The sequence below is a fragment of the Sebastes umbrosus genome, chromosome 21 (assembly GCF_015220745.1).
Source record: "Sebastes umbrosus isolate fSebUmb1 chromosome 21, fSebUmb1.pri, whole genome shotgun sequence".
Taxonomy (NCBI): domain Eukaryota; kingdom Metazoa; phylum Chordata; class Actinopteri; order Perciformes; family Sebastidae; genus Sebastes; species Sebastes umbrosus.
Genome location: NC_051289.1, coordinates 11,169,639 through 11,197,287, shown reverse-complemented (window position 1 = coordinate 11,197,287; position 27,649 = coordinate 11,169,639). Strand labels below are relative to the sequence as shown.

The 27,649-nt window shown below is 43.9% G+C and overlaps 1 protein-coding gene across 2 annotated transcripts in view; it reads left to right on the top strand.

Moving 5' to 3' along the window:
* The first annotated feature begins 548 nt into the window (after window positions 1–548).
* boc (BOC cell adhesion associated, oncogene regulated) overlaps window positions 549–27,649 on the top strand; it is a 29,562-nt gene continuing 2,461 nt past the window's right edge. The window contains exons 1-14 of one of the 2 annotated variants that reach the window (XM_037757180.1): window positions 549–1,582; window positions 16,103–16,231; window positions 17,167–17,439; window positions 21,102–21,248; window positions 22,533–22,676; window positions 23,126–23,419; window positions 24,268–24,549; window positions 24,634–24,902; window positions 25,012–25,177; window positions 25,842–25,907; window positions 26,191–26,400; window positions 26,736–26,911; window positions 27,049–27,271; window positions 27,379–27,564. In XM_037757180.1, coding sequence (XP_037613108.1) covers window positions 16,120–16,231; window positions 17,167–17,439; window positions 21,102–21,248; window positions 22,533–22,676; window positions 23,126–23,419; window positions 24,268–24,549; window positions 24,634–24,902; window positions 25,012–25,177; window positions 25,842–25,907; window positions 26,191–26,400; window positions 26,736–26,911; window positions 27,049–27,271; window positions 27,379–27,564 — 2,548 coding nt within the window. In that variant the 5' untranslated portion in view covers window positions 549–1,582; window positions 16,103–16,119. Of the gene's footprint in view, window positions 1,583–7,657; window positions 7,729–16,102; window positions 16,232–17,166; window positions 17,440–21,101; window positions 21,249–22,532; window positions 22,677–23,125; window positions 23,420–24,267; window positions 24,550–24,633; window positions 24,903–25,011; window positions 25,178–25,841; window positions 25,908–26,190; window positions 26,401–26,735; window positions 26,912–27,048; window positions 27,272–27,378; window positions 27,565–27,649 lie in introns of those variants that run through there. The other variant, XM_037757179.1, reaches the window with a different exon arrangement.

The window sequence follows — 27,649 nt, the reverse complement described above, 5'->3', positions numbered from 1 at the left end:
GAACTTCCTGCTGGGTATGACGTACAAAGGGATGTGGATATTCTGGGGTTTTTAATTAATTGAAAAAGCTGAATAAATGTCCACACCTGAACAAGAGCAGCATGTGTCATAAAATGCCTCAACTTTGGCAGGGGATGGAGCCCTGCTGGATTGCAATAACTAGGGTGACCAGATCCCAACAAACCAAATGTGGGACAAAGAGTATGTTTGTGTGGGACAATGTGGGACACGTTACCAAGACTAAGTGGTAGTCTACATTTTTGATATAATGTCTATTTAACTTAAATAATGAACATTTCTATTCTATTTAGCCTAAACCTGCATAGTTTGCGACTTTGCGGTGCAATTTTCCCCGTTGGGCAAAGCGTAGCAAAGACGGTGACATGTTAACCTGCACTTGAACCACGTATGCGCAGTTTGACAGCAAACACAGCCCCGTGATGACATTTCTTCATTGCCATTGGTTAAAAGCCAGATTTTAAAAGTGCAATTGTTTGACTTTTGAATACTAAAGCCAATGAAAATGTGATATATATCGACTCAATATGTGGGACGTGGGACAAAAAGAGCTGTGCAGTCCCTCGTAAAGTGGGACACCTGGTCACCCTATAGCCCCTCAGGTACATACATCATGGTGGGAGTTCCTGCGTTCACAGAGGCGAGACGCCACCGTCAGACTCCCCCCTATCAAAACCCTGTGATCTGCAGGAATAGCCAGCTATTAATGAACTGGACGGGAACGGGCGATTCAAAGTGTGCTGATTGAAGTGGAGAGAATTCCAGAGAGCGTGCACAGGGGGGGGGATCGAGCTGTGATCACTGTGCTATGAGAGTGTGTGTGTGCGTGTGTGTGTGTGTGAGCACTGTGCTATGAGTGTGTGTGTGTGTGTGTGTGTGTTGCACAGTCCTGACTGGGCCCTGTCCAGTTCACAACAACACAACACAGCACAGCTGCACTGGAGGGCCTGCAGGCCTCAATGGATGGGGGTCAATACAGACTCTGTGGGGACTAACGCATACCAAATCAGGGGGAACAGAGCAAGAGGAGGGGGAGGGGGCGCACTTTTCTCTTCCAGGACACCGTAGTTCTTAAGAAATTAACTTTCTATGAGTTGTTTTATTCTAAAACATGCTATATGTGCTTTATAATAGTGATCCAGGTTCTAGTTTTAGGCACAGCCCTCTGTAAAGTCCTCATGTGTTGTGTGTAAAGCTCTGTAGTGTAGGAGAAACGGTGGTGCAGTAAAACAGCTCTGGGATTTTTTTGGGAGCCAGTCCTCTATTGTTCAGATCCCTCCTCCTGCTTGGGAAGTGGGAGGACCCGAAAAGGCGTCGCAAAAGGGAGAATTGTTTGAGAGCTCAGTCATCCAAAAACGAGCCTTTCAATGTGAGAACTTGGGGAGCCGAAGAAAATGTCGGTGGCATCGCAGTAAATTACCAAAAAAAAGCAAAAGCAGCGAGGCTTTTAGAGAGGGAAAGAGAAGTAAAAGAACTGTTGCGTTTATTCTGGGACTAAAACTCAACACAGAAGAGACGCGAAGAGAAGATCTGCTCGCGTGAGCACCAAGTAGAGCAGTTTTGGGTAAGTTTTACTCCTTCATGCGGTCCATGTTGTTGCGGTGTTGCGCTTTGTATCAACATGTTTTACATTGTTAAACATAAAAGTAGCAGTTTTCGTTGCGAGTTTGCAGCTGAACGGAACGGAACGTCTTTAAACCAACTCATGTGTTACTTTGTTTCTAGAGAATTCTGGAATTTAGAACTAAGCTACTTCATGCTGGCGACTACTTTTAATAGCAACATTTGTTTTTGTTTTTTTAGCTTATCTTTACGCATAAACGTTGCTACAAGCTTTCTGTGTCACACGTATACTTTATTTGGTTGAAAGTGTGCTTTTTGTCTCGGTTTTAGTGCTTCTTTTAATAAAGAAACGTTAACTTTGCTTTCGGACTTAGCCTGTTGTTGATTGGTTGAAGCTCTTTGCGTCCATAGTTTCCCAAACTTTTCCTTCATTATCCGCCGACTTTTAAAGTGCAATACATGTATGTGGAGTGGATTCAGCTTTGTGTGACACGTTGCAGAAATTCATAGCTGTTTTTTTTTTAGACATGCTGTGTTTTTTTTTAGTAAAAAATGTGTGTTGCGTTTTTGCAGGCCGCAGCCTATAGTGGCTCCCATAGGGTAACAGAAAACAGACATGGAGAGCCCTGCCAGATTTACCCCCATATCATCATCAGCAGTGTAGTAGGGGTATGCTGGGAAACAGAGGCAAAAGCTACATACATGAATTGTTCACAGAAAAGCAGCATGTTATAAAGATTTATGAATGAATGAATGAAAGACTTTATTTCGAACATCAAAATAAATAAAAACAGATACAAAATAATAACAAACAAAACAAGAGTAATAGTGTCCGAAAAGGATTAGGTAGAAGTAAAACTTATATTTCCCTTTCTCACTTCTCCTAATAACTCATATATCATAGAATGATAATATAATATATAAACTATCCCAGATTTATTTACATCCCAAATTAAATATATGAACAGCATCCCAAGTTTATTTACAACCCACATATCCATCCGGAGTTAAAAAGTAGATATAAACCAACCCTTATCACAACCATTCCTCAACCATATACCTCCCAAAAACATCTTTTTTGTATAGCTTTTTAAAGTGATTCATATTTGTGCTCTGCTTCAACCCATCACCTAACCCATTCCACAAATCCACCCCACAGACTGAAATTTATCACCCTGAAAAACTTTATTTTGAAAATACATCCTGTTAATGCACAAATTGGGTATTGTTGGCATTGAGAAAACCATAACAAAGCTACCTGAGTGCATTTCTTTAGTGCATCTCCCCCCTTAAACCAAACCCTGGTGTCAGAATAACCTAATTTAAAGTCTCCTATAAAGTGACAGCTGCTCAGTGCAGCCAGGAATGCAGCATCCATGCCTGAGAGTCTCTACTGATATCATCCTCTCATCCAGGTTTGATTTAATGAGAAAATGTTTGTGTTAATCCCAGGAGCTGCTAATGAGTGTTTGGCCCGGGGTGTCAGTCACCGTGGGGTTCTGGTAGAGAGGCAGAGGAAGGGGGTTATACACGGACAACATAGAGGAAGGCCTGCAGGAACAGCCGCAGGGGCTCAAGTTTCCAACCCCAGGTGTCGTTTTGTTATTTGGCTTACATTTAGCCTCCGCTGCTGCCTCACATGGAGGAACCCTCAGTGACAGACATGGCATCAGACAAGAGGGCCCGATTGTTCCCCGCTGAATCAATGTCACTTGGATTAAAAGTCGAAACGAATGGCCTGGCCTCCTCCAATTAGGCGCACAGCTTATGAGGGAATTAATTGGTCTCAGTAAAAAAAGGAGCCTCTTGTTGTTTGGTAGCAGGGATTGTCGTTGTTGTTGTTGATCATCTCTGGCAGACCGGTGGATCAAAGTTGGACTAATTGATTTCCAGTCTGATTATCTGCCTGTTTCTCACACTGTTTGGCCCCTTTGATTACTTATGTGGAACCTGGGAAACCCCAATTATAGGAGTTCATAATCAATCTTGCAAGACATTATGCAAATATTACAGAATATTTCAACGTCATGCAGCTATTGTAAGTTTAAACTGTGATATAAATCCAGTTTAAATCCTGCAATCATACTAGGGGATAAAACAATAAAGACTATAGTAAAATAGACCCAGTTCATTACTGAATACAACAGGCACGCTTTAAATCCCTAAAGGAGTTTCATAATGTTTTTTATTGAGGATAGTGAATGAAAAGCTTTCAGGGTGTAGTTCATGCTCAAAATGACGACTGCCCGGAAGTACAGTAATTTTCCTTTAATACACGAATGCAACAGAAAGTTAATCGGCAACTATTTTGATAATCTATTAATCCTTTTAAGTTATTTTTTTAGCATATTCGCTAAACCTCTAGCTTCTCAAATGTGAGGATTCATGCTTTTCTTTATCTTTTTTGACTGTAACTTGAATATCTTTGGATTTTTGGCTATTGCTCGGACCAAATAAGCAATGTGAAGATGTCCCCTTGGGCTCTGAGAAATGGAGATATCGGCAGACTAATTGATGAAATTAGAGCTGCAACGATAAGTCGACTACCCGATTAGTCCATCGACAGAACAAATAATCACCAACCTTTTTTATAATCGATTAATCGTTAATGCAATTTTCCATGCAGAAATGTCAGAAAATGCTGTTTTCAGCCTCTCAAATATGGAGAGTACCTGCTTTTCTTTGTTTTATATCATATTAAAGTGAATATATTTGGGTTTTGGGCTGATAAAACAAGACATTTAAAGACAGAGGAACCCAGATGGACATTTTTCACAATTTTCTGACATTTTGTAGACCAAACGGTTACAGTCCTACCTCAGTGATGTACACTCAAATCTGTTATTGAATACTACAGGCACACTTCAAGTCCCTATAGGAGTATTATAATATCATGTGTCTTCTATACTGGACATTGTGATGAATGAAACGCTTTCAGGCTGCAGTTTCAGGCCAAAACAACAAAGCTATTGCCCGGAAGTAGAAAAAAACTGCACATTGTTGATTTTTGGGACTGGAAACGTGCATACCTTTAGGCGAAAGAGGACAGGAAACTAACGTTATTGTCTTTTGGATACAGAGCCTGATATGTGTCAGAATTTAGGAGCCATTTTTTTTGTCTTACTGTTACCAGCTGGGCCTTTACAATGAAACTTGAAGTTATATGTGATTGATCTTGGTTACCTGCCAAACAGACATGTAGCACTGGAGACAAAAGCTGCCAGTTTTCCACTATTTGTCCAGAAGCTGGTGGATAGTTTTTCATGCAGTCTATAGGAGCTGAGTTTTCACGTGTGTTGCAGCTTGTAAAGAAAAGTTACTGTGTGGATTTAGGTGTGCAGCCAATAGCAATAGAGTCTCTCACTCATATCTTAGTTTGGTTTCGACATTTACTCTGCCATATTGAACTGTGATGTGAGATATGAGTGCAAGGATAGGATTTAACTTGTTTGACTCTCGCCTGTTGTGTTTCTCACATCTGGATGCGAATCAAAGTCTTTAGATGGAGATGGATTTCAAGATGCATTTGGAGATTACAAACAGCCAGCGGTTCCATCAGGACTGCTGTTGCTGCTTCGTTCTCTCACTGTGTTTGTGAGCCAAAGTTCCCGAGGTCTGACTGTGGCGCTGGAAAGCAGCATTGTTATTGTAGAGGGTGTAACATTGGCGTTAATTGACAAAGGAGAAAAAAACAACTCCTTCCTAAGGGCATGCTTTCATCTCTATGACAGCGGGTACACTCATGCAGTCATAACAGCCTGCAGGCCCAAACTGAGGGCTTGTGCTGCACATGTGTGTGTGTGTGTGTGTGTGAGTGATGGTTCCTGTCCAATCAGGATTATCTCTTTACACTGGAATGCATTGCTTGTCATTGTGGTCCTCAGCCGGCCTCACCTGCGAGGTTGTTTTGAGATTACTGCATTAGAAGAAAAGCGTTTATCATTTCAGCTGGGTTGATGTAATTTTCATAAACTAGCAAGAACACTCAACGCCAAATAAGGCTGCTTCATTTCCCAGAGCTGGAAGTTATTGGCCTGTTGACATACGGTGCATTAGTCCTCCGGCGCTGACAGACTGGAGGCTCGGGCCTCGTGGCCCCGGGAGGGTTTCTGTGTCCAGTCAGACATCGGATAACCAGAGAGGGACACCTGGACCGGCAGGTGGCCGGGGTCCAGGCCCCTCCCCTGGGGTTGCATACCTCTCTCCTCCTGATCCTCCCTGCCGGCCAGGACCACAGACAGAGAGAGAGGAGGAGGAGGAGGAGGAGGAATGTGAGGGGAATAGTGAAGGAGAAAGTCCTGACAGAGAGTTGGAGCGGCTAATTAAACAGGCTACGATCAAACAGAGTGAGATTATTGAGGCAGGGATGAAGATAGATTGGACGAGAGATAGGAGAAAGAAAGCTGGAGAGATTGGTGTGCAACTTTTCCAAAGCAGAACATCCTTTTTTAAAGTTTTAAATCATCGGAAACTGCATATTGATGCCCGTCCAGTTTACATCTGTATCATAAATACTCATTTGTTGTCTTAACAGCCTAACAGGGATTACCCAAAGCCTTTAAACCAGCTGAGTTGATTTGTTCCACTACTTAAGGTAACGTTAAGAAGCTCTTGATTGGATAATGAAGTTACCCAAGCCATACTCTCACTCTCTCTCTTACACACAAACACACACATTGTGAGTCTGGAGTGAGTGCTGTTAGATCATTGATCAACTCCAGACTCAGTGTGTGTGTGTAGACAAATAGCCCTGTGTGTGCAAAGCAGATATTTGGACAAAGATTAGGGGGTGTTATTACGAGCCAAAAGCAACCCAGACGCTCTAATAGATCATTCACACACAGGCACGAGATTGCTCTCTGACTGGGGCTGTTCAGTGTAAGACTCGCTCTTTTTCCTCTTTCTGTCTCAACTGCACACATTTTTTTAAAATTTGCGTCATTTTGGTTATTAGACTTCGCTCAAGGTCTGACAAGATGTGACTCCTTTTTATACGCTGTAATATTAACCGTCTGGAGCATGTGCGAACGAAACAATAAAGGCACCAAAAAAACGTCAAAGGAGTCTGTTCCAGGGCTTTAACCAATAATCAGATTTAAAGTGTTGCCCCAGAGAGAAAGAACTCATCATTGAAGAATGTCAAACTGGCAGGAGAAGACATGATTCAACAGAATAAATCACTGGGCACCAGATTAGTTAGTTATTGGGCCCCTGAGGTTATCGCAAGTGGAATTTTCCATCGACAGCGATCCTCTCTCTCTTTCTCTCTCTCTCTCTTGTCCAAATGTGTGTGTGTGTGAGGTTTTATTTTATATTTCAGAGCTGTAGGATAATGCACATCCGTGGCTCTGAGTGACAGGACAAGTGGTAGCTCTGCTATACCATGCACACAAATCCAGCTTCTGACACTCTCTTTGAAACCTCCTCCAGCTGTTTCTCCTCTTTCAGAGCAGCAGCTTTCACTTTATAACCGTGGCGCAAAAAGCAGTCAAAGTCGGTTGCACCATCTCCAACACAGTTGACGCCCCACACAACCCTCGCTTTCTGTTTAATTTCCTGCCTCTTCTCCATTTTCTAATTCCTCCCTCATATCTGTTTTCCCTATAACGTTCCCCTTCAGTCGTTCCATATAACTTTACGGCCTTTCTCCATTCCCTCATCTCTCTTTCCGTCTCTCTCTCTCTCTCTCTGCCTTATCTCAATTTCCTAATATCTGTTTTTCATATAATATTTCACTCGCTCTGCTTTTCTCTTCCTTCCTTCGTCTCCCACTGAGAGTTGTAGGGCCAGTCTCTCTCTCTCTTTTTCCCCCTCCTGGTTCCTGCTGAATAATGGGGAGAAATTGCTCTTGATTTATAATTGGTTCCATTCACTCTGATGCATGAGCTGCCAAAGGAGTTTGGGGCCCCTTTCACCCCCTCACATCCCCCCTCCCTCCCTCCCTCCTTCCCTCCCTACGATGCAGGAACACACAGGGCGCAGGCTGCAGATATGTACAGCTATGAAAGTCTATATTAGCATGCACGAATGCCGTGGCGTGCATATAGTTTATCTCTCGGGCCGGGGAGAAGTGGTAGTCTGTTTTTTTGCGTGTTGACATTTGGTTGTTGGAAAAACTTCCTGAGGTCTGCATATTTATGTGCCTCTGTGAGTATACTTTTACCATGTAATAGGAGTTTGTGTGATTGCTTGCTTATGTGTCATCAATTGTGTGTGTGTGCAAGGAAAGAATGGTTGTGGCGAAATGAAATATGTAGCTGAATGAGCGCGTGTGTGTGTGTGTGTTTGTGTGATGAGCACTGTGAAATCCTGGGTATTAGTTAGTTTTCCCAGTCCTGTATGGGAATGATTATGTGTGTACTGAGACTCTTGATGCTCGCTTAAAGCTTCTCAGAAAGATGTGTGTGTCCTTAAAGAACACACACACACACACACACACATACAGTATATTTTTTGCATAGTGATTTTTTTTAATACATCTTGTTTTGATATTCAGTCTTATTTGAGAAGCTGTAATCGGAGAATGTTTGGTATTTCTTCCTGATTAAATAAAGATGAATTTATTCATCATGATGACAGTGTGTCTTTAATACAGTTAGTGTGGTCAAAGTTTTTAGTTCAGCCTTATTCAAGTTTTTTATGTCACTACTAGCTAGCTATGGCTTATATTGGAGCTGCAAAGATGAATCAATTAGTTGTCAACTATTAGATTAATCACCAACTATTTTGATTAATCGATTAATCGGTTTGAGTAATGTTTTTAAGGAAAAAACGTCAAAATTCTGATTCCAGCTTCTTAAATTTGAATATTTTCTGGTTTCTTTCCTCCTCTATGTCAGTAAACTGAATATATTTGAGTTGTGGACAAAACAAGACATCTGAGGACGTCATCTTGGGCTTTAGGAAACACTGATTGAAAAAGCTCCTGTGTCTCCAGAGGGATTGTAAATACTCTTTCTCCTCCTTGAATCTAGCAAAATCATCACTCACAACACGCTGCGTCCTCCGGAACTGTCTCAGCTTCCTCTTCCTCCGCTAATCAAAGTCTGCCTGTGCATCCTTACCACAACTTTAGCTGTCAAGAAAAAAACAACAACAATGTGGTACAGCCCAATGTGTGACATACCAATGTACACCAACAATAACATGATGAGATGAAACAAGGAACTTCATTCACCATTTTCTGACATTGGAAATAGTTGCAGCCCTAGTATCTATCTATCTATCTATCTATCTATCTATCTATCTATCTATCTATCTATCTATCTATCTATCTATCTATCTATCTATCTATCTATCTCCTTGTCTGCTCCCCCTCTATCATCTATCATCCTTTCTTTCCCTCCTTATATCCATCTATCCTTCCTTCTTTTCTTCAATCCATTCATTCATCCATCTTTTTCTTCCTTCATCCATTCATCTATCATTGCTTCTTTCATTCCATCTAATCATTCATCCTTCCTTCCACCTTTCCTTCTTTCCTCTCATCTATCTTTATTTCCTTCCATCTGATCATCCGTCTTTCCTTTCATCCTTCCTTCTTTCCTCTCCTCTATCCATCTTGGTGTCTTTCCTATCCATCTATGTTTCATTCCTCCCTCCCTCCCTCCCTCCGATCTGATTGGCTGACGCTGCCTACATCACTGTTTGGTCCGTCCATCCGGCTCACACTCCCCCGGCAGTGCTGATGATCCCATCCCGTTCCCATGGCCCTGGTGGGCACGCTGGCATCCCACACCAGGCAACAGAGGAATGCGGGGTGGGTGTGTTCGCCGCGGCGCAGTAATTAGCTCTCCGTGGTTAATTCAGCTTCGTTATCTAAATTATGCAAATGCGGCGGTGCCTAATTGATTAGAACGCCCCCCTCTTCTACATCGCGGGCCTGTCCAGATCCCTCTCGTTAATCCTCGAGACGCTCTGTAGCTCGTTAGTGTCGGTTCGGGGAGGCGAAGGAGGGGTTTGGACGGGCATATAGCTCGTTAATACTTTGTGAAGCGTGTGCATATGTGTGTGTGTGTGTGTGTGTGTGTGAGTATTATGAAGGAAGAGGAGGGGGTAAATTCTCAACCTCGTTAGGGATGCTTTTGATGTGTAATTTTATGGCATGAGAACGAGTGATGTCTCGAGTGGAGGATTTGGACTGGCCCCCTCTCCACCTGTTGGGCAGAGTTTCCATGCCAAGATAAGACTCCAGAAGGTTCTCTTGTGTCCGACAGATAGATGGGAATAGATTTAAAGTTTGCTCTCTGCCAAGTTTTTGTTCGTGTGAAGCACAACAGAGAAGATCTCCCCTTCAGTTTGCATTATCGGTGATACTTTGAAGAAGAGATAGCCACATCCAGCAACATGATTTCTATGTATTTTTATTATTTTTGACACAATCGCACCTGACAGATCAGTTTCTTCCCATCTTTTCAACTTTTTATCCTCCATTCATCTTGTAAAACTCGATAACAAGCAATGACATATTGATTACCAATTGCGTACATTTGTGTACTGTATTCACTATTTTCTGATCATTTGTAGAATAAACGGATTTATCACCGACGGATTCGTCAATAATGTAGTCGCAGCCCCGTCTATGATTACTTAAAAATCTTCTTTGTTGCTGTCTTGTTGCTCTTTTCCCTGTGTGATGGTCTGATGGTGAACCGGGCGTGTTGTTGGTTTGTTAAGCAATCTCCTCGTCCTCCTCCACTCCTCCACGCTCTAACCCGGGCCAACCCGAGAGACCAGCAACCGCATTGACAGAGTGAGGGGAAAATATGTTGGGACATTCAGCGACGCTCTCAAACACACCCTCTCATTGACGAGGCCCTGCTCTCTCCTCCTGCTCGCCCGCCAGTTGACATCCTCTCTATTAATTTGAGTCGCCGTTCTGCTTTCTCAGTCAACCTCTCCACCCCCTCCCTACTGCCTCCATAAACCCCCTTCACCCAGCTCACATCAATCCATAAAGGCCCCCCCTCTTTCCTCCCGGCCTCCCCAAACTCTCTACACACTACTCTCAACCCTCTTGGTCATTGAGCCCCCCCCCCCCTCCTTCTCTTTGGTCATTGAGCAGGGCCCATCAGCTCTTCCCCGGGCCCTTCAGAGTAGCGTCTCCCCTTTCTCCAGGGGTCCGCGGGGTCTTTGTCCGTGCACCGGCTCACTGCTTTACAATGACTCTCCACTCTATTAAGGTGCGTTCTGCCTGTTAGCGTCGCCAGGGGCAACCGGCCTCCCGCATGGCAGCTATGCGGCATGGCATTGTGGGCCGCGGGCCCGAGCGGAGCAGTTGAACCCCCGGCACTCCTCACACTTGACACCGCATGTGTTTATCTAAAGGGGGGGCTTTGTGGTGTTTGGAGAACCTCGAGGGAGGAGGGAGGAAGGGGGGGGCACGGGGTGTAAAAAGACGTAAAACTGGGGGAGGAGGAGGGAGGGCAGTTTGGGGAGGTGATAAATATTCAACAGCTCAGCTCCTCAGAAGGAGTTACTACCCTGCTGCCCCTCCACCACCGCCGCCCCTCCTGTGTGTCCTCTCCATGCCAGAAAGCAGATGGAATGTGAGAGCTCAGGGAGGTGGCTCCAGTCTGGTTTTATCCAATTAGCAGGGTTGTCAAAATGAATTTATCCACGGAGGCAGAGGGACAATGGGACTGGCAGTGGCCCGGGAGAACAGGGGCCCCGGTGTCTTTACTTAGCACGCTCACAATGAACTTCTGTCAAGTGACTCTCTCCCACAATGACATATAAGGCACTCGCATACCTACGCTCATGATGCATGCCTGCACACCATCATCGCCGCAACCTGTAGCTCTCTGCTGGCCGTCCTATCTGTGATTATATATACACCTTTAAGTCTTTTGAGTTGGGTCCAAGACAAGTCACAGGTTAGGTCAAGTCAAGTCTGAAGTCCTTGAGGGCAAGTCACAAGTCTTCATAATCAAAACACAAGTCAAGATTCACATTTCATGTTAATGGTAGGGATGCACCAATCCAACTTTTTCTTTCCTGATACTGATACTGATATAAAGGGTTTGCTGTGGCAGCTCAAGGTAACTGATAGCAGAAACACTGAATTTTTATAAAACTGTATTTAATGTGGATCCGTGACATCATGGCCAATATCCGATCCACTTAATAGAGTACTGCAGGAATGAGTCCTAAATCCCGGAAATTAGTTAGCATTTTAGCACTTCTGGTTCCTTCGTCTGGAAGTCAATGTTTTTTTTGAATGGGTTTTTAGTTAGATGCCTGAAAATAAGGTCTGTGGTTAACACAAGCTTAAGAGATTTTAAAGTTTTGTTCTATGACATGAAAAACATCTTTAGATATCTCATGAATTTTTAAGCTTTTATGTGTCTTATAAAATGCAGTTGCTAAAAAAGTGTGTAAATGAGATCGTCTGCCTCTACAGCCTAATGTTAGCTGTTTACTTCTGGCGATTGCATTGACACCACAAAAATCATTTAAAAGTGGTGTTCATTTGTGAAGATTATCTTGCTGAACAAAACGTGTAATTACCGTAAACGTTTGTTTGCCACAGAGCGTATGTTCTGCAATAATCCAAAACCCAATGGAAAAATCCCATTGGCTTTTTGTCGAGGGAACCCAGTGCGATGCTTACTTCCTGGTTGGCCTACAAAAATACGTCATCCCTGCAGCACTCTATGAGGTCAGCATCTGCACTGATATCCCTAAGTAATAGTGTTTTTTCAATGCATCTATCTAATAAATGAATACGTAACATGTAACTATGCAAGGCCCACCTGTTGCTAGTGGCAATTCTTTTACTAGTGCAATACAATATTTGAGTTTCAGTACTGATAACAAAATTATACTTTTTTCAACACCTTACTTCAGGAATATAAGCAAGTTTTTCTACAAAACCCCTCTTTGTCATTCAACAACAAAAGCAAAACTTCTCTCATGTTAAATGTCAAAGCAGCTGTACAAGGAACTATGATATGAATAAGTAAGTACCTGATTAAAAAAGAAATAAACACAACCATGAATCGGACCAGACATTAAACGCCAACTTTTCGCAGCAATGGACACATTTTAGATTGGTTATCATTGAGGTTCGAGCCCGTCCTGGAGCCCTTCCTGCTGTTGTCTTATGTACTTTTTAATCATCCAGGAATTTAGCAAGTAGCCAAAATGTAAGACAGTTTTTCCTTTTGGGTATTTTAGGAGTCAAGTCTCAAGTAAGTCAGATCTCACAGTAGTCAAGTGTCCTCAACATGATTACACAAATAGCTTCCCTCCCCTGTAATCATACTTCAGCACTAGATTTGAGCAGTTCACACAGTTCTCCTCACTGCACTGTCACTGAAGTATGTTTTAATTCCACAAAGCTGCAGCTCCCACAAAGAAAGTGTTGGCCTCGCAGCGTTGTTCCTCGCTGGTGAGGCTGTAACAAAACAGTCACAGGAACACATTAACGCGCACACATTCCCTCGCTTCTTAATTTAGGAGAGCTGCCTGCGCCGCATGCTCTGGTTTTTATCAGTCTCGCTGATGCGTAGGAGGCTCTTCTCTCTCTCGCTGTCTGTGACTTCTCTGGGAAGGATGGATGGAAAAAGTTGGACGTAGATGTCAGGTCAACTTTTCATCTTAAGGCAGGGTATCCGCTAAGCAAACACAAAACCCAGCTGACTAATGAATCAGACAGGCTCCGAGGAGTATGGCTGTTTTTAGGGAGTGATGATGTACGAGGGGGCCTTCTCATACCGCTATTATAACAAAGCTCCATCTCTGTTTCTGTCTCTCCTCTTGTCTCACTCTTATTAGTCAGGTAAGAGGTCTCATTGGCGAAGTGGTGTGTCCTGCTGTGGCAGATTGACTGGTGTGGTTTACGGTTAGTGACTCTCACAGTTGGGACAGGTGCTCCATACAGATGTGTGTTTTTTATGGGCAGCTGTCTCGGGTTGTGTCCATACAGCGACCGGCCACTGAAGCCACAGACCTTCAGCTTTGCTTCCTGGTTCAGCAGCAGCTCGCTGTTTGTTTACCGAGTGAGCCCACGACTGATGGGCCTCTCTGAGGGAATTAAACTGTACATGTATGTAGGGCTGCAACTCGGGATTATTTGCAATATTGAAAATACTGAGAATGCCTGTCAGTTTCCCAGTCCAGGGTGACATCCTCAAATTGTTTGTTTTGTCTGACTAACAGCCCAGAAACAAAGATATTTAATTTGCATGAACATGAATGAGTGAAAAGCAGCACATTTGAGAAGTTAGAGCCAATGTTTGGCATTTTTGCTTACATAGGTTATAATCAATTATTGTATAAATACAGATTATTATCTAGGGCTGCCCCCTCTTAGTCGACTAATCAGTCGTGGACTAAGATTTCTTTAGTCAATTAGTCGTTTTAATGTTTTTTTTTCATGCTGAATGACCTATTTCCAAGAAACATATGAGCACATCTCTATATCTCTAAACACTAGATTTAAAGTGGTGCTTTTGTGTGATTCTTTGTGTTAGTCGACTAAGAATTTCTTTGGTCGAGGACAGCCCTAGAATTATCATCCAAGTCTTTAGCGTTGTTTCCTCATTGTTTTGATTTTTGAGCCCACAACTGTACCGTTTGGATTCACTCTCATGGCTCTCATCAGCTTTTTTCTGCAAAATACGTCTAAAAAACAACTCTACGATATCTATTTAAATGTAAATCAGCTTTTATTGTCACAAGGAACATTGTACATACAGCACAGCACACAGTGAAATATACTTTCTGCATTTAACCCATCCTAGTATTAGGATGTTTGTTTGGGGGTTTGTGGCTCAAGGGCACCCCGGCAGAGCCCAGGAGAACAATTTCTACGTGGTCCATGCGGCGACTTGAAGCGGCGACCCTCTAGTTCCCAAGCCAAGTCCCTATGGCTGGCCTATGGACTGAGCTACTGCTACCCGCAGCACCAAACAGCAGACAGACAATCTTGCGACCTGTTGGTGAACATAATGAACAAGTTAGCCCCTAAAGAGACAGATATTTCCCTCAGGAGTTGGTGGAGACCAAAACAGAGCTAAAAGAGAGTGAACATTGGACTTGCATTCATCAGATGGTCAGAAACACGGGTCTAAATGAATGCTAATGTTGCTCCACATATGCTGGATGTTTAAATAAGCAACTGTTTGCGAACAAGTTGATGTCAGTGTTGTGTGTACAGATTGTTTCTGCTGCCCAAAGTGGCCAAAGAAAAATCTGTTTTTGCAGGATTAATAAACTAATCATTACAGTTCTACATTGTGCAAGTTGGACTGGCGTTCTCAAAGCTGTTCATGTCGTGAGAATTAACAATCAAAAATAGTTTACGCACATTCATACTCTGCAATTAAAGTGTAGCAGAGTAATGTGTGGTACTATAGTGTGGCAGTTGGCGTAGTTAACAGCAGTTTTTCCATCAGCCTGCTGCTTTGCTCATTTTCAATGACTGTGCCAGGCAGCTAAACATTTTCACTGCTGCCATTAGATGATGAAGGTGCACTGTAAGAGTTTCCATTCTCTTACTGTCCTGCTTTGGCCCCTAGTGTGTGTGTGTGTGTGTGTAGTCCCTAGTCTCTTTGAGCTTCATTAATCATCCCCTTGCCATAATAAGATCGGGACAAATATGTATGAGAAAGTTGTGCGCTTCCATTTTTACTACGTCGTCGCAGGACAGTTTATGCCCTTGAGTGTGATCAGCGACATGCATGTATTTTAGAGAGAGAGGGAGGGTGAAGGAGAGATTCAGTTTTGCAGGACCACCCTCCTCATCCTGACGGGAAGTTGTTAGTTTAACCTGACAGGAAAGAATTTGGGAAACTTGGCAGTAAGCGACAAGGGAGAGAGAAAAGCTCCCCTCTCTACATTAACTGTTAATAGACTGACCATTATCTTCTTCGCCGCTTTCCTCCCAATACATACTGCAACAACCCTCCTCTCCTCGGTCTCACACACACTCCTCGCTGCCCTGATATATATTTCCCGTCCCCCCCTCCCCGTCCTGCCTCTCATTAGTTGTTCTTTGTCCCGACTCCTGAATGCACCCTGTGTGTTTTCCCTTCCCCTCTCCTCTCCCTCCTCCTGGACCCTCTACCTGTATCGGTTACACCTGAGCGGGAAGGTGGAGGGGTCGGGTTACGGCCCGCAGAATGAGGGCGCCCCTTTGATGAGCGCAGGCTGGATGGGTGCGGGTGCAGGCAGAGGAGACGGGGTCAGTGCTGAGATGGGGGCTGACAGAAAAGAAAGACTTTATTTGTGTCTGGAGTTTGGCTGCTGAGGGTACCGCAGAGTGCACCGCCTCGCCTGGCTTGTGTTTTGTTAATGGCTGGCCTGTTTGTGTACGGGTGTGTATACAAGTAAGATAGAGAGCAGCTTATGTATGAATCAAGATTGCCTGTTTAGATGGATGATGTAAGTTTTGGTAGCTTTGTTTCCTGTGCAGTTCTGTCTGTGTGTGTTTGTTTCAATCAAAAGAAAGTGGTTTGTTTTGAGTGTACCAAGTCTGTAAATGACCCTCTGACCTTCCTCTCTGTGTGTGTTTCAGGGGGTAGTGTATGGAAGATGTCTGGAAAGCGAGACTGGACTCCGTGGATGAAAAAGAGAAGGGCTCCAGTGTTGTGCGCTCTGGGCGCAGTACTACTGTGCTGCCTGCAGAGCGGCGCCTCTCTACCCGGTGAGTAGACGTACTGAGATGGTGAAAAAAAAAAACATCAGTCTGCAGAAATAAAACTTTAAAAGTTTCCAAATTTCTTTGCTTTCTGTCGCTGTTTAAAAATGCACATTACTGAGTTGATGTATGCTCGCTTTATGAATGCCTTTAAGTTGTTTTTTCCAAACACCTGGTGCAGGAGAAGTCTTGCCAGGGACAAAATATTCTGGCTCAGTCACAGGGAGCGAGGTGTTTTTTACGTATCTTGGCAGCAGCAACAGCAGTTTATTTGAAATGAGTTGAAGAAGTGGGTAGTTTACATGAGCCGTACCAGCCACCATGGGTGAACTGAAAAAGAAAAGAAGTACTGTCTGTAGAGCGGCAACGATTAATCCATTAGTAGATCGAAAGAAAATTAATCAACAACTGTTTTGATAATTGATTATTTAAAAGCAAAAAAAATAAAACATTTTGATGGTTCAAGGTTGTCAAAAGTGAGAATTTGCTGCCTTTGTTAGTAAAAGTATAAATTGTAGTGAAACTAACTGAAAACTTTTACACCAACAATATCAGGGACCAATTGTTTATTTATATTATAATAAATGCAGTTATTATAGAAAATAAAAATCTTAATTTTTGTCTTAAAACCATTGTGATTGAGAGTTAGGGTTCTGGGGGGTTGAACCCTAACCCCAGAGTGGCGTGGTGGTGAAGGGGCCTCTGAATCTGAATTTCACCAAGGGCACCAAAAGGGCTAGAACCGGCTCTGTCGACAATGAAAATAATTGTTAGTTGCAGCCTTAACTAATTGTATGTCAAAAGAAACTCCAAAACAAAAGGTGTCACATTGCTGGCCACATGTAATCAGTGGGAAATGTCTTTACATGCAACTCGTATGAAGTAAAAAAAAAAGTGTCTCTAGATTTCTTCTGACTTTGTTGTATAATTTTTCTCCTCAGATGAGATGCTGTTGTTCACTGAAGAGCCCATGTCCGTGGTGCAGAAGCTGGGAGGCAGCGTGAATCTGCGCTGCAGCGCCCGACCCGCCACCGCCAACATCAGCTGGCGCCTCAACGGCCAGGAGCTGGTGGATGGACATTTGGGCGTCGTGCTGGGTCCCAACAGCCTGTTCATCCCCACGCTCTCCAACCTGACTGTGGGCCGATACCAGTGTGTGGTCAGCACCGGCGCAGGAGCCCTGGCCAGTGTGCCCGCTAACGTCACCGCTGCCAGTGAGTAGCCACCCACGCACACACAGCTGAAACAAGTAAACACAAACACACAGGCCTCTTTTTGGTTTGTCAGATCCATCCAAAGAACGCCTTTGACTTCATTCGCTTCAAGTAAAACAAAAACAGTGAAGAGGCGGTATTTGTTTGCTTAAAATCTGCACCAATACAACACTGTAAACCTTGTAGTTTTCCACTGCTGAGTCTAATCCTTACCAACTACAGTTCTGATCATGGTGGGAAGCTGTGGCACATCATTGATTACCCATAATACCTCCAGATAGTCTGTGTAGTTAAATACAACAGCTGCTTTGATGGAGTGTCATATTGATCTAATGGAGTTAAAGTGAGTTATTCTCACTGCTGACGTTTTTAGTGTGCTGGTGTTATATTTGATATGCATCATGGGACTGAGAGGGGGGCCTGAAGCTGTGTAACTCGAGCCCGAGGAATGAAGGGGACCCAGGGGCCGGGGGCCGGTCAGAGCGGGGAAGAGGGGACCAGGAGGACTCCAGCCTGGGGGCCCCCCTGCTTCCATCGGCCCCTCTGCTCCACACAACACCACATTCCTCTCCACAGGGCCCGACAGCAGGGCTCGCCAAAAATTATGGCCCCGTAATTGGGTAGAGGGCTGGGGGGGGCGAAATAAGGGGGTGGATAGAGGATATGCCTCACTAGAACACACCATTAGGTGCAAAAAAGTGAGCTGTTAACTGTATTGTTTTACATGTAATGATGTGATGTATGAGGCTGCCACAGCTGGAGAAACTGGAGGTGTTTTAGGCCAGTCGAGACAAGATCCTCGCACAAGATGAGACGTGATGTCACATTCTCTGTCTCCTTGAAGGCCTCCGTAACCCGACACACACACACATTTCTCTTCCTTTGCACATTTTTCACTCTTCACCCTGTCACTTTCGTTCCTCTTGCCTCCTTTCATTATCTTCCACTTTCCCTCCTCTTTTGTCACCTCATGTTTTTTTTTAATTTGTACCCCCTTTTTTCTTCAGAGCACGCACAAAGGCAGTTAAAAGTTATTGATGGCTCCAATAGCGGATAAATCGTGTTGAGATAACCACATGTGGAGTCAGACTGTTCGCCCTGCTTCCCCCCCAAAAAGCCTTTTTCTAATTTAATAACGGTCTCTCCTCGGCCACCCCCAAACCGCCTAAGGAATTGCTCCACGGGGAGTGTGTACGTGCCTGCTTCTCCATGTGAGCTCTCTTTAGTTGTATGCACATGTTTTTTGTGATCAGGATAGGTTGATTCCAGACCCTCCTCGCTATCCAACTCTGGAGAATCTGGGCTCTTTTGGCACAAGTTAAAAGCTCCTCGCTTGAATTCTTGCGCAGACAATCGCCCTCCCCTTTTTTCTTTCTGCTGCAGAAAACAGAGACATGTAACTGCACAACGTGAACGCACAACACGTTGCACAAACATGTTTTAATTCAGACACGCACACACGGAGGCCTCCTACTGCTACACATAAAGATGATGAATGCACTGTCTCTCTAGAAATATTTAAGGCTGCCTTGCCAAGCAGCCCTGGTGCGGGAGGTCTGCTTCACTTTATGAATCCCATCAATCCTCCATCCCTGCAGGATGCACACACACACACACACAGACACACACACACACACACACACACACAGACACACTCTCTCGGAGGATATGCATTGCTCACATGCACACCTGAGAGGCACCTATGCGGGGTTCTTCCTGTGAAGAATGTGGGGCGTTAAGAGTTGTGGCGGGGGGGTTAAAAGGTGTAACTGGAGGAATTTGGTGGAAGCAGACAGGAGGAGGAAGGGCTGAAACTCAGGATTGATTTCAATATCGAAAATACTGAGAATGTCTTTGTTTCCCGGTCCACGGTGACAGCCTCAAATTGCTTGTTTTCTCTGACTAACAGTCCAAAAACAAAGATATTTGCATGAACATTAATGAGTGAAAAGCTAGAGCTGAGCCAATGTTTTGCATTTTTGCTTAAAAGAGGTTATAATCAATTATTATAAATGTACAGATAATTATCTAGAGCTGCCCTGTCTTAGAATTATCACCCAACTCTTTAGTGTCTTTAAGCTCACTGTTTTGATTTTTGGGCTCGCATCTGTAAGAATGTAGGGCGTTAAGAGTTGTGGCTGGGGGGGGGTTAAAAGGTGTAACTGGAGGAATTTGGTAGAAGCAGGCAGGAGGAGGAAGGTGGGATGGGTAGATATGAGGGAGAGGTAGGAGGGGAGGGGAGGAGATGGCTGTAAAAACAGCACCTGATTGATTTAGCAAATGGAGCACCACACGGTCCCTCTTTAAGGCTTTTCCCCCCCAACACACACACACACACACACACACACACACACACACACACACACACACCGCTTAGCTTGACATGTCCTGGCTGGGATTCTCATCTTTCAGAATAAGAGTTGAAACAGAGTCGGAGATGTGTTTTAGTGCATGTGTGTGTCTTCCTTTAAAGCTCCCCCGGACACAGACAGATCCAACATGCATGGTAAATAAATCATTGGCCTGCAGTGAAGGTGTTTGTTCAGTGCTTTGAGTAAATCACAGCGACGTCCCTATCAGTAGATACCTGACCTTAACCAAACTTTACTTATTGAATTAGAGTCGTTTCATCAGCTGACTGTATACCAGGTCTTCTTGCCAGAGAGAGCGCCTGGTCCAAGAAAAACACACCAGTTATAGCACCTCTGGAAAGAATGGAGAGAGGCTGTGTTTGTTAAGAATAAATCAACAAAGGCTGGTAGACGTTTAATTACGTTCCCGGAGAAGTTTTATTTATCTTTCATTCCACTGCTCGACTCCTTCATTACAAATTTCTCCAGTTGTTACTTCGTTTTTTTCCCCTCCTGTGCTGTTCCCTCTTTTTCTCATTTTAGCTTCAAATCCATAAAATGGCAGATTCCCCCCCGCTAAGATTTTTCAGGGTTCTTCTTTTTTTTCTTTTCGGCTTCTTAAGAGCAGAGTTTTCCTGCTTCCTTCCCAAACCCAAGCTGGATATCTTTCTTTGAAACTCTATAGGATGGACACCTCTCACCTCTGACCCCGAGGCCAGGCCTCCGGGCCGCTCAAGCGGGGGTTGGGTTTAGGAGGTCAGAGGTCACATGAGTGTCTGCGCTGTGCAGACTGTGAGTCTGCGGGACACAGTCGCAGCACATGGCCCCCAGTAATCCCACTCCACCCATTTCCCACAGAATCTGAACCGGCTCCAGTCCCAGTATAATGTTTGACAGGATTAATGACACCTACTCGAATGTTACAGACACCACTTTTCGGCTTATCCAAAGTGACATTATTGAGTAAAACAGAAAAATTAGCCAGAAATATAAAATCTCTGTGACTTAAAGCAGATCATGTTAACACAAGCGAAGTCAAAGAAACGACTAAATGGAGGTTTTTCTTTCAAAGAGACGGCACATTGTGGGAATGTGGTTATGATACAATGGGGACACCCAATATGGAAACAGCACAGTTATTATAGAGTTTATTATTGCTCTGAATATTGTGGTTTTCTACTTCTAAAGCTGAGGACTGACTGTATACATGTGCAGTTAGATGTTATTTACGCTGTGTGTTAAGTCGATGAAAGAAACTGTGTTGCAGCGATGTGACGGCACTGACTTTTCCCTCGCCTGTGTGTTTTTCAGAGCTGCGGGATTTCGAGCCCGATGACCAGCAGGACATCGAGGTCGACGAAGGCAACACGGCTGTTATTGAGTGTCACCTCCCCGAAAGCCAGCCCAAGGCTCAGGTCCGCTACAGCGTCAAGCAGGAGTGGCTGGAGACATCCAAAGGTACTGAGCTGCTTCAATTCATTAGGATCTCCCTTAATCTCTCCCTACTTCCCTCCTAATTCTCATACTATCTTCATAATTTACCGGAATGCTATAATTCTGCTATCTGGCCCATTATGAAACCGGTGATAAGGCTATTATCTGGAGAATGTTGAAACATGGGAATGCAGTTGTTTATTTTTCAAACTATTTAACTTCTAAGTTGCCTGGAAGAGAAGAAAAGCTCCAGTGGTTTGTGGCTGGTATGCTGATGATGCCTGGGAGCTGTAGGTACTGATATCTGCAGCTTATCAGCGAGGAAATGAATACCACATTGACCGCTGTCGGTCAGACTCTGGGGCGCCACCGTGTGGTCTCGGCTGACGGTGCAAGCATGCGCTGGAATGGCACATAGTACTCATATTACAGAGTGTTTCACAATATGGACTTTACTGCGGTTCCTCTTTGCCTTGGTCATATTCTTGTATTTTCTTTGCTTTTAAGTTTGAAAATAAGTATGTTAAACATGATCTCATATTATTTCTGTAAGTGTATTGCTTGTCCAGAATATTGTCCTCTGTGAATCCTTTTCATCGCCCTGCATACTTGCACTCAAATGTAAAAATGTTATTGCCTAGTTTTCTTTACAATTATCTAGCGCTGCAAATATGAATTGATTAATTGATTAGTTGTTAACTATTAAATTCCTTGTCAACTATTTTGATAATCAACCAATCAGTTTGAGTAATTTTTTTTTTTTTTAAGTCAAAATCTCTGATTCCAGCTTCTTAAATGTGAATGTTTTCTGGTTTCTTTCCTCCTCTATGACATTAAACTGAATATCTTTGAGTTGTGGACAAAACAAGACATTTGAGGTCCTCATCTTGGACTTTAGGAAACGCTGATACACATTTTTCACCATTTTTTAGACCAAACAACTAAACGATTAATCGAGAAAATAACCAACAATGAAAATAATCGTTAGTTGCAGCCCTACAATTGTGACATATGGACATTTTTACCTTCTGGAAAAATGGCACAACACCGGACCGAGATGCATTTTAGCATTTTAATACTATATAATCATACCTCATCATCATTTTACCTTTTAATTTATTTTACTCTTATTGTAATTATTATTCTTTATTGCACACTAACCTTTTTTAGCACAGCCTCAAGATGCAACCCTGCATTTCTCTGCACATATTGTAACAAGCAAGAGACCAATAAAACCTTTAAATCAAAAGCAGTAACTGCCCCTACAGAAGCTGACCACGACATGTGTTTTGTTTTGTTTTTCTGCAGGAAACTACCTCATCATGCCGTCAGGGAACCTGCAGATAGCCAACGCCACGCAGGACGATGAGGGGCCGTACAAGTGTGCCGCCTACAACCCCATCACCCAGGAGGTCAAAACGTCCACGTCCACTGACCGCCTGCGGATACGCCGTGAGTCATCATCAACCAACACTCTGATGTTGAGACATAAGTGTTTTATTAGCATCACTGGTTCTAATAAAAACACAATTTAAAGATGTGCAAGAAGAAGTCATGGGTACTGAAATGTTAACAGGTCATTTAATGAATAACCACATCAGAAAGGACATTACTAGAGAGCTTTTAACTGTGACTGTAGACACATGTGGTGCACATGTGTGACTTTTATCATCCGATCTCGCCAGGACACTTTTAGTCATAGATGGCGACATGCGCAAATCATGCTTTTGCATCTTCAAAGACAGAGTTAAAGTGTTTAGATGTCATATTGTGATTTAAATCCTTTGTATTCTGGATATAATTTCAGCCACAACATGCATACCAGCAGTTTAAAGAAATAGAGATGTATTGAGATCATATTGACTAAGTGTTCACACCCTGACTGTCGTCATCTTCTCCAGGCTCCACCTCAGAAGCAGCTCGCATCATTTACCCGCCGGCGTCCCGCTCCATCATGGTGACCAAAGGCCAGCGGCTTGTGTTGGAGTGTGTGGCCAGCGGCATCCCCACACCGCAGGTCATATGGGCAAAAGACGGGCAGGACCTGCGTTCGCATAACAACACTCGCTTCCTGCTCAGCAACCTGCTGATCGACGCGGTGGGCGAGGCCGACTCGGGTACTTACATTTGCCGAGCGGACAACGGCATCGGCTCGGACAACTCTGCGACGGTGCTTTATGACGTGCAAGTGTTCGGTGAGTAAAGGAAAGTTGTTTTAGCGTGTTGTGTGTTGGCTTTTATATAATTGTCTTTTATAAATACCTTTAACTCATCCTTTAAATGCAGCTTCTCATAGTGAGTGGAGTTTGTTCATTTGACTCTGCAATGATTTTATTCCTATGAGTAGAGTTTTGTCTGTGTCATGGATTTAATAATTAGACTGACTCCTGTTTGGCGGACAGAGAGGACAGGGCTCTGTGTGTGTGAGTAGCATGTAAGCCTGGGCGGTGTTGTGTAAGAAAGAGTTTGTGGAGACAGAGCTCTCTATTCTGCAGCAGGACTTGATTGAGTGTGTCTAGGTTATGGATGACTGTTTTTACAGTGATTTTCTGTGCGTGTGTGTGCGTGTGTGTTGTGTGTGTTGTGTGTGTTGTGTGTGTATGTGTGTGTGTGTTGTGGGCTTGTCTCTCTGCAGCTGGCTCTAATTAAAGCCAGAGAGCTGCTGTAGCTGTAATGAGCTCTGTCTTTTCCTGATTCACAAGCAGCCAACCATCAACTGGCTGGCCTGGCCCCGCCTGCCTGGCTCTATACACCCTCTGTCATACAGCCCTACACGCACACTCGCACACACCAGTGCATGATTGTGATTTCAATCACGCACATGTGCTCATACACGTGACATAGTTGGAGCTTAAGTTTAAAAATAGTTGTAATTTATAGAATAATAGTAGTTTTCTTGTGATTAATCGCCTCGGCTCTAATGAAAATAATCCTCAGTTGCAGCTCTGGACGCTCTGCACAGTCACACCTATGCACACATGAACATTCAGGCTACTTATAAAGTTTTGAACCAGCCTCTTAACTGTGTTTTCGCCTCCTGTAGAGCCCCCTCAGGTGACGGTGGAGCTGCAGCAGCAGGAGGTCGTGTACGGAGAGACGGTGCGCTTCTCCTGCCAGGCCCGCGGTAAACCCACTCCCTCGGTGATGTGGCTCCACAACGCCCGCCCCCTCGCCCCGTCTCCTCGCCACCGCCTGTCCTCTCGGACCTCCCAGATGCTGCGCATCTCCAACGTGGGCCCTCAGGACGACGGGCTGTACCAATGCATGGCTGAAAACGGCGTGGGCAGCTCGCAGGCCTCCGCTCGCCTCATCACAGTATCAACCGGTAAGTCAGATAGTTGGAAACGTGTTAGAAATGTGATTCTTTTATGTTACAGTCTTTAGATTTCATGTTTTTTTTGCTTTCTAGGGATTTCATCCAGGGGGAAGCTGCCCGCAATCTATCGGCCGCTAAGCCCAGATAAGGTGCTGAGGGAGCAGCCGCCTGTGAGGCCCGGGGCCGCAGGCGCCATGTTGCCTCTTGACTGCTCCGAGCTGCCAGGACAGATCCTGCCTGCAGATGCCCCCATCATCCTCAGCCAGCCACGCACAGGCAAGGCCGACTACTACGAGCTCACCTGGATTCCACGGCATGAGCGAGGAACCCCCGTACTGGAGTACATGGTCAAATACAGAAAGGTACTGCAAACAGTTCACTGCATTCTCAGTTAAAATACATGAATACAAATTATATTTTCTTTTAGTACACGTTCTTTGTCAGTAGCTTACGCCTCTGTCTCTCTATCAGGTTGGAGTCCCTCTAGCAGATTGGACCTCCAGCAGCATCTCAGGCGCCCTCCACAAGCTGACTCTGGCTAAACTGCAGCCAGACAGCCTGTATGAGGTGGAGATGGCCGCCAAAAACTGTGCCGGTTTGGGGCAACCTGCTATGATGACCTTCAGAACTGGCAAAGGTAAAACACTCTCATATTAGCATTGTCATTTAGAGCAAGTTAGCAGGCTTAGCGTATAGCTGGCTGTGGACTCATTAAAATGTTATTTCTGCCTTAGAGGAGAATTCAGTTTACGTGGCTCAAAAGGCAGCTCCTTAATTATGTCAAACTAGAAAGAATTGGGTGCATAATGAAAGGCTCCTTGAGAACATTTTAGCTGGATATCCCAGATATCCTTAAATTATATAATAATCAATAATATAATAATGATTGATCTGACATTTTAGCAACATTAAATTGTGACTATTACTTTGTTTTAGTATTTTATGTTATTATTATCATTACACATATTTATATATATATTTATTATATGTATCATTCCTTTTTATATTATTATTATTTTATTTTAGTATTTATATTTTTTTATGTATTATTATTATTGTTATTATTTTGTTTTTTATTGTTATTTTATTATTAATGAATTGTTTTGTCTTGGTTTTGTATTATTTCTGTCTTGCGTACCTCTTGCTACTTTGCTTTATCACTGTTGTATTGACCAAATGTTATTGTGTTGTCTATTTATTGTATTTGGAAAATAATAATTTACAGATTGTGGGGGAAAAAGGCTTCCTTAATTTAAACTCAAGTATCTGCAAAATACTAATTGATGTTTTTCTGCCTTCAGGTCGCAGAGGTCCCGGGCAAATTGACCCACCGAAAACTCCTGCTGTTCCTTCGCCAAGCCTCTCTCGTAAGTATCCCTCCAATCCCTTTGCAAACGCTACCTCCTATTAACGATACTAATCTAACTAAACTACTAAAATAACTGTAACGTGATATTGACCCTGAACTTCTAACCATTCTTCTATTCACTAACATCGAAACTTCTCCAATCTCTTTTTCCTTTCCGTCTCTGAAGGATGAGCTCTCAGTAAGTGCTGGAATGTAACTTGTTTTTCCTTCACTGTCATAATTACAGAAAGTTGTCTTGAAGTTTATGTCCTCTGTCTGACTCCTTTCCTCCTCCTCTGCAGCTCCCGAAGCCCCTGACAAGCCCACAGTCTCCACGGCAACGGAAACGTCGGCGTACGTGACTTGGATTCCTCGCGGTAACCGCGGCTTCCCCATCCAGTCATTTCGGGTGGAGTACAAGAAGGTGAAGAAGGCCGGAGAGGACTGGGTGACGGCGGTGGAAAACATCCCGCCGTCGAGGCTCTCTGTGGAGATCACGGGCCTGGAGAAAGGTTGGCCATCTTCTTTTTATACAGTGCTGTTATTATTCAGTTTAATCCGACTTGGTGGAGTTGGGGGAGAAGTAGGATGTCGTACCATATAATTACAGTGATGATGTCCTGCATAATTACATTCCCACGGCCTGTAAATTCATCAGCGTAATGAGTGTTGTTGCAGTCATTTCAGTAATTGCTGCCATCAATCAAAACCATAACCGAGTCGCACAAAAGGAAAACATGAAGTGATGTGAAGACAAACATCATTAGTCAACACAATATAGAGCTTCACTGTAGGCAGCTTGAAGCCCCCAGAGACACATTAGTTATGGTTGTCCCTCTCCCTGTAGGAACGTCCTACAAGTTTCGTGTTGTGGCGGTGAACGTAATCGGTTCCAGTCCTCCCAGTGCCCCTTCGAAGGCATACACCGTGGTGGGTGGGAGAACCCATGAACGCCCTGTTGATGGACCCTACATCACCTACAACGAAGCCATCAACGAGACGACCATCATTCTCAAATGGACGGTGAGTTGTTATTGTTATTATTATTATTATTATTATTATTATTATTATTATTATTAATCGGGATACAAATAAGTGTTTTGCAGTGTGTATTTTGAGTTCATTGTGATTGCAACATGATTTATTTCCCTCCCCGACAGTACACTCCCGTAAACAACACTCCCATCTACGGTTTCTACATCTACTACCGGCCTACAGACAGCGATAATGACAGTGACTATAAGAAGGATGTGGTGGAGGGAGACAGATACTGGCATTCAATCACTGACCTGCAGCCGGAGACCGCCTACGACATCAAGATGCAGAGCTTCAACGAGAAGGGAGAGAGCGAATTTGGGAACGTGGTGATCCTTGAGACGAAAGGTGAGGTCATTTTTATGCCACCGCGACGGACCTGATCGATCTATACGTAGTTGCTCCTTTGCAAGTCTGAGCTTTCTTTTTTTAACTTCAACGTTTTGTCTCCTCAGCTCGTCCTAATAACCAGCGTCCTGATCCATCAGAGACTCCGGACCTCGTGCTGGGACCATCCGGCGGACTCGTGCCTCGGCCCGCCGACCTCCCCTACCTCATAGTCGGTATTGTCCTGGGAGCCTTCGTCTTCATCATTGTCGCCTTCATCCCGTTCTGCCTCTGGAGGGCGTGGGCCAAACAGAGTGAGTCCTCCTCACAGTTCCTCTTTGCAGTCATTAAAGTATTCGCCTCTACATCTGTGTAATTCTCTTTTTGTGCTTATTTCAG